Here is an 18681-nt window from a genome sequence, read left to right as displayed (position 1 = left end):
GAACGATTCATCGTGAAGTGCGTTGTTTATGGGAACAATGGGAATGAGGGATTGAGCGCAGAAGTTGGAGACTTTGTAAATATGTAATTGGACAATTGTTGAGAGCAGCCTGCCAATATAGTCGACTCGTCAAGGCTGTGCTGGATGCTCACTTTGTATTCACAAAACAGTTTGGAGTGCAGTCTAACCACTATAGTTCATTGTGTTTTATCAGCCAAACCAATGAATTTCTCCTATGAAATCCATATCATTCCCTATAAATCAATTTTACGTGATACTTCTGAAGGTATCACTGTGTTAAAAGCATGGGTCATCTTTAATTAAATGGAGTAATTTTGGAGACAAACTAGTTTGCAAATAAGTCATGCAAGATCTGTATATTTCTCAGCAGTGTGATGAGTATGTATTCATGCTTGGTCTGTAGATTTAGGTTAACGTAAGGTTGTGATTAGAAAACGGGTCCGTTTTGGTATGAATGGGGTCTTTGGGGCAGTGATGTAACAAATGGTAGCGTGTTGCTGTCTCTGTGGGAGAGCACACCTCTCTTTGTCTCTGCTTGGTTGCAGTAGCTGCATGTGTCTGACTGCTCCTGTGATAACATGCGGTATCCTCCGGTGTGTGCAGAGCTGCACGCATGTCTGTAGCGAGGTGTCATATTTCTTTCAGTGCTATTCTCTGCTGGTTGCTTTGGGCAGGCAGGCCATCAATAATGCAGAGACCCTGGAGGTGACTTTCTCTCAGAGGAATACCAGCGGAAGGCTTCCCTCAGCAGACGAGCCCATTACTATGTACACACAGACAGACTGCGCTCAGCCCACAGTTTGGGACGGCCGTTATCCACTTGGAGGCAAATGTCATGCCCTGAAGGGACGGTCTGCCTCTTGTAGTGAGCGAAGGCAAACCTGGTGAACTACCACTAAACTGGATAATCTACTATTGTCTTCAATACAAGTGCACTCATTCTTTCAGGATGCTGTTCAAAGTATCAGTAAACGTGGCTGTTTATTGAGAATTAACATTATATGAGGCTTTTGTTTGCTTTCCATCAACTTTCATCAACTGTAGTCAGGGTTCTTACCGTCATGGAAAACCTGGAAAAGTCATGGAATTTTAAAATGGTTATTTCCAGGCCTAGAAAAGACCTTGAACAAAATAAAATCTCAAAGGTTTAGTAAAAGTCATGCAAATGTGTGGACACATTATGAATCGACACATTATATCCATGTATTCGTGACGTTCATTTACGCTGAGTTAGAAATAATGAATACGCTTTTAAAAGAAAGACGCTCAAAATATAAGCAGGCATACATTCAGGCATCTATATAAATGTTTATTCTTTTAATCAAACTATTGTCTCATTCATTTGTGTCATTTAAGGTTTACTGTATGCTTTGTATTCTCATTGTTAGTTTATATACTACATTTACTCACTTTTTCATGTTTACACTGAGAATTCACAAAATGTTTAGTCATGGAAATTTGGTTTAAAGTCATGGAAAAGTCATGGAAATCCATTGGTCACAATGTGTATGAACCCTGTGTCGTAGTTGTAGAAGTCGCCTGATACTGTCCTATATCTTCTATTTTGAATTTGTTTTACTTTTGCGTGATGGCAGCAGTGAATGTTCTGACTAAGATAAAGTAGCTAGGGAGGTGTGTCCATGTGTGCGTGTGTGTGTGTGTGTGTGTGTGTGTGTGTTTGCATGCACAAGAGAGGCAGAAAGCGTTTGTGACACTAGTGTTTATGACTCACTGGGGAGAACATGCACTCCATAAATCACAGCTGTTATTGTGCTGCAGAGTCAACCTCTGAAAGTGGGAGCTTGAGCTGCTGCTGGACTGATGCTTCACAGGGAGGTCTGGGCTCCCAGGTCAGAGGTCAGAGCCTAATAGTGGAGCCCAAACCCTTTGCTCAGGCATTGACAATCTGGAGATTGTGCAGTCCTCTCTAAATTACTTGTTGAGATTTTAGTAGTTATTTGCCCATAAATAATCGCCCAAACCCATAACTTAGCTCTTTGATTTTTACACTGAGTTGAAACATAATGAGTTTATTGTAATAATATAAAATATGTGTACACAGTTTTTGCTGCTGGTACTTCAGCGGACCAGCAGCAGTTTGATTCAGCAACGGCAGGATGGCGGTGATGGCGGTGATGGCGGTGATGGCGGTGATGGCGGTGATGCCGGTGATGGCGGTGATGCCGGGCGATGACGGGTGTGAACGCAGCATTAGTCTGCCAACGCTGTTGGCTTGTCTTTTCCTGCAACTATTTTTTTTCCTTTCCATCAAACATCTGGGCAACATCTTCATCGGTCTGGCCTGAGCCAGACCGATGAAGATGTTGCCCAGATGTTTGCAGTCAGTATGATGTACTGTTTAACTGAAGCCCCTTCTAGATCTCCTGAGCTTTACACAAAAACATTTTTACTCATGATCTCACTTTGTTAACTCAACTTTCTAAAAAAGGTGCCCAAAAACAGATTTTAACCCAGATCACTCAAACACCGAAGTCAACATTGGGAATGGAAGGACTGAGGGAAAGTACATTTTTCAGAAGTCTGGTATGAAATTGCTATGAACCGATATTGCACACCGCTTTCACTCTGAATTAATCGACACATGTCGGTATGAAGGTATTTCAATGTGTAGAAAATCTACAGTTACTGTGGACATTCATCCTCTCTCGGCGTCTGCAAAAAGCAATGACCCCGACGTGATTTGAACACGCAACCTTCTGATCTGGAGTCAGACGCGCTACCGTTGCGCCACAAGGTCCTCCTGCAGGCCTGTCCCTGTGGGAATTGGAACAGTTGCAGGGCGCTAATGCAGCAATCATAAAACACACACGGGCACATGTTCTCTCTTTCTCACACACACTTTCTCACAGCCTCCTCCCTTCTCCCACGTTCCTCCAGGGCACCGGTCTTTGTGTGGTCCTTCGACAGGAACAGGCAACCCACTCGGGTATAAAGACACAGATAATGGGCTGAAGAGAGCTATTGTCTGAGCTTATGTCGCAAGTGTGTATGTGTGTGTGTGTGTGTGTGTGTGTGTGTGTGTGTCACAGAGAACAACCACCTCACTGTTTCCCCTCACCTTCTACACTGGATCAGTTGAGAGGATACCTGATCAGATGGGGGGTGGTGTGTCTCTCATGCAATGTTTGAAGAGAGGAATAACGCTGACGAGGGACTCAGCAGGTCAAATCTTTTGATTCCAGTGACAATATTTGAAAGACGATTTGAAGATACATTCATCAAGTGAGGACATTTACTATAATATGAAAGGGTGACTTATGGTGACACTTTTTTATAAAGTTTGCAAGTGCTTCAGTGTGTTGCCACATCCGGAGAGTGTCATATATTTAACATTTTAATCTCTTTGCTGGCAACTGTTGCTTTCATTGTGTCATGGTGCATGACACTCGTGACCCTCCAAGGCTCAGTGCTGGTTCAAAGTGTTGCTCTTCACGAGACACTGATGTAACTTTAGAGAGGTCATAATCACAGGTTGTACTGGTTTCCACATGTTTTCAATAATCTTTCTTCCATATGCTATTCTCACATTTCATTCACTTTTGATCCAACACATTTACATCTCTCAGGTTGTCTATCAAAGCTGGACTCGACTCGTCCGATATGTTTTGTTCCTGTGGTTTGTGTCTCTTTGTTCATGAAACAAAGCGGTAGTGGCCCATTGTCTCTGGTTTAGAAACTAGTTGCGTACCAAGTTCCTCTCAGCGCTTGAATAATGAAGGGCCGTCCATGTGATCTGGAAAGGGAACGCCGAGTGACACTTGGTTGCACTTGAGAACAATAACGTGCACGTCATCATGGAGTGCTGCTCGTGTTTAACAGCTCTAACCACTACGGACGGGGCTCTGATGCGGGTTTGGTTCCTGCGATGCGCGCGGCGTTCCCGTGCTTAAAATGACCTTAAAGGCCGAAACAGTGTCATGAACGCTATTTGTATAACGTTCATTGTTTCAGAGCAATGCAAATATAGTTTAGTCAGTCAGAAAGCAACATGACCGAGCCGTTCTTGCACACCATTTGGATGACGTAGCAGAGATGATGGTTAACTGCTGAGTGTGGCTGTCCTCCCTACCCTCCGTCACTGTACTACCTCTACTATTGTGTATCATATTTCAGCGATAGAGAAAATAGTCCCGTATGTGTATGGCCCAAGAGATGATCACCCCTCACTGGGAAAGGAACAGCATGTTTTAAGTGGGAATACAACAGTAAAAGACATGTCCTGCGACACATTCTCACAAGTAGAATGGGTCTTAAAAATAGGAGAGAAAGAATAAATGATACTAAGACGTCGAAACGGGGGATTTGACCTTTGGGTTTTTTGTGAGCTGAATGGCTAACATGACCAACTGTATCTTCATAGGAGGTCTTACTAATACTTACAAGTAAACACCAGGGGGAAAAGAAACCCTGAGCTATGTGTGTGTGTGTGTGTGTGTGTGTGTGTGTGTGTGTGTGTGTTTGTGTGTGTGTGTGTGTGCGTGTGTGTGTGTGTGTGTGTGTGGTATTTACACCAAAGCATTCAGAGATGACTCCCGAAAACACAAAATCCAACCCAATCCCAGCTAGTGATGAATCCTCTGCTAATACTCTCTAGATGAAGAGGCCTTGAACGGGTCGTTCTCAGCTTGCTGGAGTCAAAGCACCACATACTTGGCTCCCGACTCACATTATAACCAAGTCAAATCTAAACAGTCATCATCAAATGCTTTCCTTCCACCCAGAGTGCATTTCTGGGATTAAGTTATGTGGCTGAGCTCCCATCAGAGACATATTTGTTCCTCATAATCCATCTGAGGAACAAGTCTGGGTGAGGACCATGCCAGACGGACATGGGGTGTGTCAACAGCTGAGGATTTCTTCCCCTGTTTAATGCTGAGGGTCAGTTTATGGTTTATAATGACTTCCAGTCAGAGATGTTGACTTTCTTCCTCTGTCTTTCTTCCTCTAGTCCTATGTTATATATAGTGGTGGTATTGAGGTGTAGCTTTTGTGACGCATCATTCCTCTTTCAGTGGCCTGAACTGACATGGGAACTAAATAATTCCCTCTTTGCTTCCGATTCCGTGTCTTGTCTTTTGGGAGTGACCCTGATGAACTTGCCATTTCTTCCCTCCTAATAACATGTGCAGGAAAGAAAAGACCACACAGTTATTCCCCTCATGATTTGGACCATTTTGCCTGGTGAACCGCGTTGGAGTTCAATACAACAGAGCCGTGCATGAAGGCATTTAACCACAGACCCGAACTCTTCCTCCCAAACAGTTTGGGAGGAAGAGACAGAGGCGGGGAAAGAGAGAGAGAACCAAAGAGTGAGGAGGTTCCTTGGTAACATGGTGAAGGAGGAAGGACAGTCACTGAGCTGAATGCTCTTTCGCATCTGAAGGAAGGAAGAGAACAATTATTTGTTTTCAATTTATCTCTGAACATTAGACGTCCAAACCACACGTCTTTCTTCTTCAACAATATTCTGTTTACAGTAACATTCACGCTGTGAAGCTGCTTTACATATCCAGTCATTTCCTCTAAAGACTGCTCCATAAAGGCCAAACGCAGAGAGGTTAAGACTTGAATATTTTCTATCATGATGAATATATATTATACCATAGAAATATATCATTTCTATATCCTGATAGAGAAAAAAACTGTCAAACTCCTTCTCAAGCTATAGCGGAAATAGCTTAGCAGAGTACCAATAACTGCCATATTGAAAATAAATGTATTATATTCATTCCAATATGAAAGGTAGGAGTCGACAGAGAGTCAGTGACCCAGCACAACAGAAATTTTATTTCTATAAAGATTAAAGGCAATCAAGTTTTGAAATTACCTGAAATTTCCCAGAGGCAGAGTGCACTGATATAATGTGTATGGCAATCATTTTGCAGTGTCAAATTTGCCAGCCATCCTGAAAACGTCACACCATTATTTCCCTACTTCCCTGCCTCTGTAGTTAATTCTTTCTGCCTTTGAAGGGCAGCATATTAATGAGGCTTCACACGAGCATGCGTGTCCTGCAAATATGCTGCTTTATTGTTGTGAAAAGTAGTGTTATGTTCTGCAGACAGTATGTCATTGTGTCTTTACAGGATATATGGACATGTAGCCACACAGTAACACTTCTCAAACTATGTAGCACCAACTGACTTCCACTATCTCATGCAGCATTGAGTGAGAAGCCCCGTCTGGGATCAGTCTAAAGCACAAACTGATAAAAACATTCAGCAGTTCATCATCATTTGAGAAACAAAGTTATTGATGTTCCTCATTTTAAAAGGTCACATTGGATTGATTCCACTTCGTATGATGTACTGAGTTGGACTTAATCTGCACTACATGCTGTTCCTGAAGGCGTTACGTATGCATGAGTGATATTCATATGCTAACGTAAGAAAAGGGGCGACAGATTTCACCTCCTACGCAGTGAACGTTTCTATAAGAAGGAATGACTGTGTCACCTCCTTATTCTCTCTTCTACTCCTGGAGAAAGGCCTGAGCCATTTGCTTACTTTGCGGGCCGTCCAGCAGGAGATTAAAACATTTCATAACTGCTATCACGATGTCAATCCATAACCATGTCAGAGCCCCTGTGTGCCAGCTGACCGGATCATTACATGAGCCACGTGGTGATTGGATCAGCTGTTTTCCTAAGGAGACACGAGCTGCTAATTCCTTTGGCCTGGCAGCGCTAGCATGTTGTATGGCTTCACTTACATAAGGCTTCCAATCCTGAGTCTTTGTGGTGCAAATAAAGCTAATCTCATTCAAGAGCTAATACTTTCCCTTTTCTCCCAGGACCCCAGCTACTGGGTCCAGGTCCACAGGTTGGAACACGGAGATGGAGGCATTTTGGACCTGGACGACATGCTGTGCGATGTGGTGGACGACAAAGACAGGGTGAGTCAAAGTGTGTGTGGAAGTGAGAGAAAAGGGGAGTGTGTGTTTGCATATTTTATTCATTTGTTTATCTTCCCAAACCGTCATGTCCTCCGCTTCGCCGCCTCTTCCCATTTCTATTCACCCTTTTGTCCTTTGGTTGTGTCTGCACTCTTTTGGCAGTACAACGTGTGCTTATGATGACACCTGTCTGCTTTTACGGTCTCATCATGACTAAAACACTACAGAACCCTTCCTGCACATCACCAGGTTCCCTGTTTCATCGTTTCCACCTTCGTAGCGTTCACACATGTGGAGGTGATGTGGGTCTTTTGCAGTATAAGGGTGTGTGTGAAAAAGCCCCCCCTGAAGACCAACTGCAAATGATTACCCACAATCCCACTGCATCCTTCCCATGGGAACAGCGCTGACTACACCTGAGTCACTGGCTGTTTGTGCCCGTTAGTGAGCAATGACCCCTCTGTGTGTCTTTGAGTGGGAAACGGGTTGAATGATGTTCAACCCGCTCACTGAGCTGATCCTGCTGTGTGGAGACATGAATGATTTATCTGTGTTCATCATCACTTCAAAGATTGGGCCATCACGACGTATTCCTCTCTAAATGGTGATGAAACAAGTGAGTTTCAAATGAAAGTGTTACTTTGATTCCTATCTGTTTTTGAAGCTTTCTCAGGATATCAGATATCTGGGAGGCGCCTTTATCCTGTGACATCTGAACACGTGTACCTCTTACGCAGTGCTGCAGATTCATGTTGAAAAATACATTTACAACATTTTATATCTAAGGTTTTCAACTCCAGTGAGCTGTCAATTCTCTGATTGGTGCTCTTTGGTTTTGTGTGAGCATCAGTAGGTGAATGAGAAACTGTGTATGAGCGAGTGGAAGAGGTGCGTCTACACCTTCTAATGGATATGTGGTCGGTGCCATGGTTACCCATCACTTAGGATCGGTGGTGGATGAAGCTCTTCTCCTCTCGTCCTCCCACCTACTGTGGTCCTTTACAGACATCAGTTTACAGTTATCCCGACCTACTGAAGACTACTTTACATATATAACATATATATTCTCTCCTTATTATTGTCTTCCATTTGTCCCCTTGCTGTGAATATCTGCTCCCCCTGGTGGCTGTGTGGGCTCCTCACATCCCACTGGTGACAGACAGAACATCACATTTCATCAGCTACACTCATCAACAAGCACAATAACAACTGCTTTTTTGATTATTTATATATATATTCATATATTCATTGCCTCAGTGTGTGTATATATAGCCCTGGAGTTTGTATCATACTATCAATCATCCCAACGTCATTCGATTAGTCACACACTGACATACTGTAGTAGAACTCTGTTGGTAGTTTCTGTAAATGACTCAGCCGGATGTTGGCTGAGACAACGTACTTCACACCAGGGGAACAGCCCTATGTATGTCTGTGTGTGTACTCACACACATGATCTGATCTCAGTGTGTGTGTGGGTGTTTGCTTCTTTGTGTGTTGGTATAGTTGTTAGTAGTAAATCCAGTCTGTCCAGTTCTCCCTATCAGCTCCTGCCTCTGTCCCTGTTTTACTCTCCATACAGGCGGGAACACAGTTAACCAGACCTCTTGGTTTAACCCATTCATGACAACGCTGCTCTTATGAGAATGGGTGCAGTACTAAGCCCATTCATGTTGGTCCACTGCTTCATTGTTTTAGTTCATTTATTCATTCATGTTGGTACTTTTTGTTAGTATTCTGTGTGTGGCCTCCATTTAATTGTCAGTGTGGTTACACTTTTGAGTGTCTGTGGCGTTTACATTAACATAAAAGAGAGAATCCATATAGTAAATTGAAGAGAGCAGAAGTTTAGTAACTTGGAGGGATCATTAGCATTGCATCAGTCAGGTTGAATGTTGCATGTCTGCATAGCTGAAGGTTTCTGTAACAGGCTTCATCTATCAATTCTTGAAAATACCTGAGCCTGACGTGATTTGAACACGCAACCTTCTGATCTGGAGTCAGACGCACAACTGTTGCACCACAAGGCCCTACACATGACCTACACATGACCTTCACCTCTAACCTCCGATGACATAAGATGGTTGTTCACGTTGCAGACCTCTTCCAACGCGGCAGCTTCCTGCCTTTCCTCCTGCCTGCCATGCACCACATTTGTAAAGTCTAGACAGGAGTCAGGAACTCCTGAAAAACACTCAATTACACACTTAACAAACACAATTATGTAGCGTCAATGTCAGCTTTGCAGCTGCAGAACAAACACGTGCCTTTTGCTTATTGCTTCTTATTGTTATTTCCACGGATATCACATGAACCAGTTAGTTTGATTGTGTTTCAGATTAACCAACAGCTAAAATAATATTACAATTTATATTCCCCTTCTAGTCGTACATCAGACTGATACTCATAATAATATGTTCACTGACTGCTATTGGTGCTTGTGCGTGTAAATACATGGTTTCACATCTCCCATTAGCAAACAGAGAGGGGAGTTAATGTAGAAACTGCACTGTCGTCACTCTGCAAGTTTCGGTGCCTTGTTTGTCTATGTGTGTGTGTGTGTGTGTGTGTGTCCTGTTCAGGTTCAGCCATCAGATTATCATGCTGTGATTTGTATGCAGTCATTGCCCTGCATGCTGCAGCCTGTCTGCCTCTGCTCAATAGATCTGCACACCGATGATCTAACTTCATGCACGAGGTGTACGAGTGTGTGTTTACACAGTTGTTTAGTTTTAGTTTTGGTTTTGTGTTGCGTAAATGTTCCCTCTTGTTTCAAGTTTGCTTTGAGCGTGAAGTTGAGCTCCATGACTCCATTCATATTGATCACTCTAATGGAATGAGGAGGTTTGTTGATGACATAATTGTTGTATCCGATGGAGAGGACACTTGTTTCTCTGAGCTGAATGAAAAGCTTGATTTAGACAGAAAGCCTTTGAATGTCATGTCTGCGGTCTCCTCACACTACCTGGACTATAAGTGTACCTAGTGATGCATTAAGTGTTTGAGTAATTGTCTATATTTTCAAGGCTGTTATATGGAAGCTGCTTCCTGGTGCTCTACTGCCACCAATTGGACAGAAGTGTGAAGTAGTTGTTATGCAGAAGAGAAGCACTTCTTTCTTTTCTTTTTTTTATCAAGGCCAGTTGATTATAAAAAAATAAACTATTTTTGCTTGACTATTTAAATCCAGCTCTGTAGGGAGTAGTTATGAGCGCCCCAGTGCTTTCTATTCTGTAAAACACTTCTCATGGAGTCGGTAGTGGTGCATTGCAGATAGCGACACACTGTGAATAGCAACAACTCTTCAGAGTTTAATATTAAACCACACGAGTACAGTCTAGGAATACTGAAGTGATACTGGAGAAGATACTCACAGCACCAAGTTCAATGAAGATATAAACTATGGGATGTAACTTCAACAGCAACACAATGCTGCTTTGACATATGCTTCAGGCAAGTCTAGCTTCACAGAATAAGTACACTCAGAAGTTCAAGGTTCAGACCACGATCCCAATTTAATAGCAGAACCTCAATGTGTATTTTTTTTTTTCTACCCAAGTGAATCAAATACCCAGAATGCATTCTACAACTGTCTGTCAGGGGAACGGCGAGACTGTGGTCTCATGTGTGTTGTTTTAAGGACAGCTTTAGAGAAACTGATGATGATTTCAAACAAAAACGATCAGCAGGAGCGAACGAGCCCCGAGCCAAATGACACGCGCTCACACGGTCAGTCAAGAGGAAGGAGGTGCAAACTTTCATCTAGCTCCACAGCCTCAGGTGAGACTTTTGAAAATTCATTCAGTGCAAGAGAAAACAATACCTCTGATAGCTATGAAATGGCTGTGATACAGACACTTCATCCGTTCACCAGATGGCAATGTGGCAATTAAAATGACTCCTGGTTAGGAGATGGCCTTAGGTAAGAAATCCACAATATGGGTCTGCTGGAATGAGTTTATAAAGAAACGGAATGGGTGTGAAATGGCTAATTACATCAAATTAGATTCAACTTTAATGGTCGTTACAGGCAAATTGGGCTATCGCATTAGCATTTAAAATGGTACATAAAACTTCAAAACTGTTGTTGTCGCGCAGGACAAACTCACTGTAATTAAGTCCTTTTGAGCGTGTGCTGTGAGATTTTTGAGTTTCAGACTAATCTGTTAACAAGTGGAAGTAATTTTTTCTTCTTCTCCATAATGTTAATACACCCGGTTCAGAGAAGAGAACATGTACAGCATGCACACCTGGAGATGTGATGTTTTTGATGAAATCCAGTGTTGGGGTAACGCGCAAACCTTAAATACCAAATTACGTCTGCTGGTGATGTCATCACAGCCTTTAGAAGTGATGAGGAATAAAGTGTATATTCTTCAACAGTGTCCTAGGTGTGACAGTAATGCACAGTGTTCAACGTAAGCTGTCTCTCCTCTCTGATGTGTTGTGGTTGTTGCTGCTCGCCCAAAACATTACACTGGGGTCCCTCGGTGTTCGTAGTCTGGATCTCCCTGTTAACAGAGGTGACAGGAAGCAAGCCTCTCCTGTGGGTTCAAAGAGTGCAGGGCCGTGGGGTCCATCCTCTGGGGGCGATTAACGGGAAAAAGCTTGTTAAAGCAGAAGCGCCTGAATCAGCGGTTGAGTTTAGCGTGTTTTACAGCCGGTGCAGAAGCATAGAGCTGCAGCTTGACAGACATTGCAGTGACTCCTGTGAACCACAGAGAGGCACTCAAGCCCAAGGTAGAGCCATCTACAGTGCCGTCTGTACACCGTCTGCAGCACAGAGTGGTTTTTTGGGGGGATTGATGCCAACCTCAAGCGAAACAGAAAAACATAAATGCCAGAAACCCGTAGGAAGTAAAGAAAGGAAAAGAGAAAATCTAATTGAGCCTAACTGAACTCTCCATATCGGACTTGTGTCCTGTATTTGCGCTAATGCGGCCTGTTTATAATGAGTACCACATCCGTGGCTCCTGTGGTTTAGCTCCTTGGACAATTGGCATTTTCTTGGCCCCTGAAGTTGGCATTGCCATGGCAACAGCGGTCGGGTGCCAATTGGGCACCTGTGCTGGGTCGAGATCAAGCCGTGAGTGAAATTAGCCGAGGCTAAAGCCGGGTCCCAGCAGCTGCCCCCTGGTACCAGAACACTGCCGGGGGAAATCAAAGACTAATTACTCTGTTTGTGTGTGCTGCGTGTGTGTGCGTAGGTGTGTGTGTGTGCGTTTGTGTTTCTGAGTGAGTGCATGTAGCCTCTTTTGGCTTAGATTGAAGGCTATTGTGTCTGGTTGGCTGTCTCATCTCTCAGACAGTGTAATGCATGCACCTCACACACTGTGAGCTCAGTATTTATTCCATATTTGTTGTGCATCTTACCAACTCAGTGCGATTCATTGTCTAGTGTCGTGGCTGCTGAACACTTTAGTGGATCCACAGAGCCCCATTTGATTTTTGCAGTTGTACGATAAAGCTTTAGGTGGACGAGGAGAGAGAGAGAGCAAAACCATCCAACCAAACATTCGTCTTCTGATGGTGCTTATGTCATTTAATACCACAGTCTGGTGCTTAGTGGACAGACTAGCCTGTGCTATAGTGCAACAATGTTATGTATTAAATGCTACCTGTAGAAGCATCACCATAAATACTCTAATGTCTATCCTGAAGTGAAAGCAGTCACAGGTTACTATGTGTCATAAATGTGCTATAACCCAGATGCTGCCTGTGTTTGATTGTTCTCAGGTTATTACCGGCCGTGACAGCATGTGGCTGCTCTTCTGTTAACCTTGTGATTTTGTGTGTGTGTGTGTGTGTGTGTCACTGTAACGTGAAACTACCACAGAAGTGGTTTTGAGTACTTTGCCATGTGCTTGTATGGCACTCTGTCTTTGTAAGATCATGCCACATCATTCTACAGGCGTGTAGTTGAGATCAAAATGAAGGCCGAGTTCGGAGATGGGTGTGGTCCAAGCAAGATGACCTCTACTTAAATGTTTCTTCTGGTGCCATTTAAGATCTGGAAGCTCTTGCCAGCAATGTTCGTGAGCAGCTGCTTCCATGTTTGTAGTATGGCTATCAATGGGGTTGGTGGTTCGCGCTCCGCTGGTCCATGTCGTTGTGTCCTTGAGCAAGACACTTAACCCCTAATTGCTCCCCGTTGCTGTGTCTATGGTGTATAGAGCAAAAATGTTAGTCGCTTTGAAAAAAAAAGCATCAGCTAAATGAAATGTAAATGGATGGACGTGTTTAATTTGACAAAAAAATCTGTCAGGATGCAACACATTCAATGGAATTGACCCTTTCTAATATTGAATGGAACTCCAAGCACCACCGCCTGGTTAATAATAATTTAGTGGACGTGATGGTTCTAAATGTGGTACAGTTGTTTATGTAAAGTCTAAAGCAACCCCCCCACCCCTCAGGAAGAACAGTGCAGGATCTGTAGGTGAAATACATGCAGGCATATATGAAGGTGTGACAGTTTCTTTAGCTTCCTGTCAGCTGCCAGCACCTGTTTCTGTTCACAAAGAAATCCCTTTAGACACACATGCTCACTTTGACACTCCGGTACAGGCAAACATATGGTCATGTACTTGAACTTTGAAAAGGTGCTACTGCTAACACACACACACACACACACACACACACACACACACACACACACACACACACACACACACACACACACACACACACACACGTTTGAACTTCTCCTGGCCACAAAGTGTAAATGTCGTCACCCAGCATGGGGACAATAAAAAAGAACACTAAGACAAAGGGAGACGTCGCACTTGTATGTTCACACACGTTCACACACATCACACACTCGACAAACACACAAAGGTGCACACGCCCCTGTGGTGAGCTGTAATTAGCCTCGGACCAGAGTCAGCTCTGCGTCCTGAAAGGCCCAGAGCGGCAGTGGAGTTCATCCTCACCTCCGCTGCTCTGCTCAGAGGCTCGTGGGCGGAGGCGAGTACTGTTTCTTTTCCATTTCATTTTCCTCTGGGGCTTTAGATTTATTGTCTGTTGTTACTTGTTTATTAGGTTCTTAGCTTTTGAACTTCACTTACTCGGCAAAGATTTGTCGAGCACTGTTGTTCGTTTTTAGTAACTCCCTCTTTCCCACTTATGCAGTTATAATCCCTCACAGTGGGGAGATGCCTTTGTGCTTTTCTTATTGGACGCTCAACCACAGACTGTAGTGTGAGCAACCTGGTCGTCTTTTTGAGTGCAGGGTAGTTATTTGTAAGAGCAAATATACATGAAATGGCTGTATATACATATACTGCATGTGCATAATGATTTCTACTAAGCAATACCGTGGGACATAATTTAATAACAGAAGTATCACAGCGCAGGTTGTTCTATGAAGTGAGGTCTATTGCATTAAAGCATCTACAATATTGTAAAATACTGTCTTCCACTGGAATTAATGAGTCATGTAAGGTGAGACAGGGGAGCTGTTTGGGATATCTACAGCGCAGACGCACCAAACTGAAGATGACGATAATAATATGAAAGTGTTGTATTTGTCTTTTTTACTCCGTTTACCAGGTCACTCTCTTTTTGACGAGCGTCGTGGCCAAAATGGCAAAAGGGTTCTGTATGCTATTGTTGCATGTGAGCATGTGCATTGTGCTGTGTGTGTGTGTGTGTGTGTATGTGTGTGTGTGTGTGTGTGTGCTATACTCTAGCCAGTCTGACCGGTACCGGTGGCGGTCATGAACCTGGAGCATCACTCGTGCGCGACAGCCTGCTGAACCCGCTCATACGGCCCTGCTGAGCCACCAGCATGGCTGACATTGGTCTCTCCTTGTTGACAGAACTCCTCGGCTGTACAGCATATGCAGTGTGACATACACAACCCATGTGCCTGGGGTAACAATGATATTACTCCATATTGCAGAGCAGCAGGCTCCTCCATCTTCTGCTGGGGTTTTCTCTAAAACGGGTGAAATCAGGTCATGCCACCACGCCTGTCTTTCAGCTCGGAGGCAACCCAGCTGGTCACGTAGGTGTCTTTGATTTCTCACCCATGACAGCTCCCTTACAGGAAGAGGTTCCTGCCGCTGCGCCAAATTGTTCCTGACGTGGTGTCGACTCGCCTGAATACTGTCTGGAAATGCCGGGGCGTTTTTTTTATACCAGCGCTGTGGCTAAACAGTGCCGAAACCAGGGGGAAAAGGGACCCACACAGACAATGAAATGCACACATTTACACACCTCTGTAGGAAAACCACGCACACACACACACACACACACACACAGAGACTACCACCCTTGTATTGTGCACGTGTGTCATACGGGACGACGTTTGTTCCGGCTGACAGCTGTCAGGGCCGCTTTGGTTCCAACGTCTGGGTACTTTGCCGTACAAGCCCATTATCTGCAGCGGTGAAGTCCTGTGGAGCGGCCCGGGATCGCCCCCAGGGAGCCGATTTGGGTCAGCCGCCATGAGACGGCCCCTAAACTGAGGTGACATATACAGGCCCCCCCCCCCGCCGACCAGGATCCTGTCGCCCTCCCAAAGACCCCCCGGAGGGGTCTACCTAGGAGCGCTAAGATAACAAAGGACTTGTTTCCTCTAGACAGAGATCCAGGCGAAGAGACATTGTCCTGATTTCCACTTTTTTTCTATTCATCCTTATTGTCTCACGATGTGGCAGTAGCGAGTTTAAAAACAACAAAACCATTTGAGTATTTTCCCATCCCGCCTCATGGGGGCAACAGTGCATTCTCCATGCGACTCTCCAGTACCATCGTCCGCTGGGAAATTACTTATGCAAAGTCACAGCCAGTTCAACAGAAGCTGCTATCTTAAACAGGAAACTTCAATCTACCATCAATTGCTTATTATTTTGAATATAGATCTATTTCTCTCTCACCCTGCTGCCTCTCAGCTCCTTGTTAAACCAAGCGAGTGTCTCCTCTGCATGATAAGTATCCCTCTGTAGCTTTTGTCTCAAGAGTCTCCAGACCATGAGCGGCTGTTTTCAACACTTGACTACCTCCCTCGGAATCATATATAATTACCCTCGCAGATCTAAAGTCAGCCCAAGGTGGGGTCTGAAAATTGGCTCTCAAATAGATGTTGGAAATCAAAGGTCTGTTTTAGACTCGGTTGGTTTATAACAAGCAAGTTTCATCTTAACTTTGGGGTTGATGCATATTAAACGAGGGATTTCATATTTTTTAGAGTGCCAAGCACTTCATTTCCTGCATTCTGGTGATTGTTATGCATCAATTTAAAGGAGCTGTATTTAAGATTCTGAACATTGATATATCCACAAACAGCTATTGTCTTTGTGGAGATACAGAGGAGTAATGCCCACCTGAGCAGAGCATGTGTTATCTGAGCTCCTCGCTGTGACATGTTGAGAGCTGTTGAGAGGCAATTAGAATGCTTCCGATGTCGCACCTGCAAGAAAATGTCTTCATTTATGTGAAAGGAAACACAACATTCAGGTGCCAGGTGATAATTCAAAAGATATAAATGGCCTCATGGCGTATAATGCAGTCGACCGGTTGGGTTCTCGTGCTCCTTCAAAGTAAACGTTCATGTCATGTGACAGTAATGCACTGTGGTCAATGTAAGCGGCCGCTCCTGTCTGATGTGTTGTGGTTGTTGCTGTCCTCTTTATAAACTGCACATCATGAAGCCTTTACATGATCGAGCCTCATCCAATCAAAGCAAAGAAGGAAGCACTGCAGGATGGAGAGCAGAGCCCCAGCTCGAGTGGAGAGCGGGCATCGCCTCGCACTAAGCTGAGTCTGGCGTGAGCGGCTGGCGCCGCACCGAGCTGAAGTTGACACTGGCACGGGGAGGGACGGAGGTGGTGCCAGGGCCGGGAAGCTCAGCCCAGCTTGGAGCGCTCTAGATTGGCATATTGTAGCAGACAGAGGGCTGAGTCCTCCGTAACACCGCGGCTGTGTGCGCTCATTGCCTCTCTTCTCGTGAATTACGCCCCGCTCTGCTAAAATACTGGAGGCTTACAGACGTGCTGAAGGGCTGCATGCTTTCCCCATGCAGTTTCCTTATTGTCAAATGGTCTGTAAAATAGAGCATCATTGATATTTCCAGCTTTTCTTAGATTTGTGGCAACAAAAAGCTTTCTCTCTCGCTCTCTCGCTCTCTCTCTCTCTCTCTCTCTCTCTCTCTCTCTATATATATATATATATATATAATATTTTTTTCCCTGGTAGGATGAAAAATAGTTTCCACATACCTCCCCTAACCCTTATTGAAATAGTATTTATGTCTTTATTATGCAAAATGACTCTGCCTCCATGCTTTCGTCCTTCGCCTGTCTTCTCCAGTCAAAGGGAAGAATACTAAAAGCTGTGTGCATTGCAGAGGGTATCTGAAGGTCAGTGGGCCGGTCTGAGAGAATGTGTGTCTTTGTGTGCAGCCATGGCTCTACCCAGAAGGGATTTTTAGTTAAAATTGTCATAAGACCCCTCCACCACTTTCTCCTTCCCTTTTTTGTTCAGGAAAAAATCTAATCTCATTCATCACATGCAGAGAGTGTGTATGTGCGCGTACAGTACCGTGTGCATGGAGAATCTTGAGAGCCCCTGCATGAATGCCTTATGTCTCGCTACAACAGATGTGCCACAGCCTAGGGCCCCTCGGTTGCAGCTCGTTATGGGAGTGTGTGTGTGTGTGTGTGTGTGTGTGTGTGCGTGCAGGAAGACTGCGTGCAATTCCCATTCGGAAGTCAGCGGGGAGTTTGTCTATAAAAGGCACGAATAATAGGCTCCCATTTATCTCTGAAGACACTCATCCATCAGTGTACACACACACACAAACACACACTCACACACATCTGATGGTTTGTGATATTATTGCTCTGTTGTGCCAGAAGCCCTGTCCTGTATACATGCATTAGAGTAAATGTCTGTCTCTACACAGAAGGCATGTGAGCTGCTGTATTGTCCCCTGTCAGTTACTCTCTGTGTCTCTCTTGTTTAAAGACCACTACACTGTAGCAGCCCTGATTCACTCACTGCCTGTGTGTGTGTGTGTGTGTGTGTGTGTGTGTGTGTGTGTGTGTGTGTGTGTGTGTGTGTGTGTGTGGCCTCACCTACCGATGACACTCCCACGGGTTACACAAACCTCCCTCTGTACGGTCATTATAAAAGTCTGTGTTTAGTTTAGTGCGTGTACAATGTGCCGCATGTCTGAAGTGCAGCCTATATGTCTCCCCGTAAGAGTCTAAAATGACTATTTTGTGGGATTAAGACAGGCAGGTTGAAGATCTGTGTGTCTTATAAATGGGCTTAAACCTGAATAAGTGAAAGGTCCCTCTCAATGAGACATACTGCAGCCAGGAGCTTTGGCTGTGTGCAGAAAGACAAGACATGAAACATGATTACTGTACTTCAGAAGGAAAATAATCATTTATTTTAAACATGCCTTTCCATTTATATTTGTCCCCTCTTGGCTTTTATAGTAGCGATAAACTGTGCAAGCTTTCTGGCATGATAACTTGGTACAAACACCAACGTAATGTACCTGAGGCAGCCATCTGGGGACACAAATGCATGAAAACAGAGCTATATGTTGAGGGAATGAATGCAGCTTTACAGACATTACCGTAAAAGTCGGGTTACAAGCCGCTCCTACCTCCGGTCAGTGTCCCCGCTGTAGCAAGCTAGCAGCTAGCTAGCGCTGCTGCTCGCTAGCTAGCTGCTAGCTAGCGAGCAGCAGCGCTAGCTAGCAGCTAGCTAGCGCTGCTGCTCGCTAGC

General features: G+C 44.4%; 1 protein-coding gene across 1 annotated transcript in view; it reads left to right on the top strand.

Annotated features, from left to right (window-relative positions):
* LOC306750590 (partitioning defective 3 homolog) overlaps positions 1-18681 on the top strand; it is a gene marked incomplete at both ends in the record, with an annotated part of 310757 nt that overhangs the window by 22112 nt on the left and 269964 nt on the right. The window contains one exon of the mRNA XM_079234040.1: positions 6835-6936. Within this exon, the coding sequence (XP_079090166.1) occupies positions 6835-6936 (102 nt within the window). The remainder of the gene's footprint in view (positions 1-6834; positions 6937-18681) is intronic.

The sequence above is a fragment of the Taurulus bubalis genome (genome assembly GCF_910589615.1).
Source record: "Taurulus bubalis genome assembly, chromosome: 18".
NCBI lineage: Eukaryota > Metazoa > Chordata > Actinopteri > Perciformes > Cottidae > Taurulus > Taurulus bubalis.
Note: the sequence above shows the minus strand (reverse complement) of the source record. Positions and strands in the feature narration are given on the sequence as shown.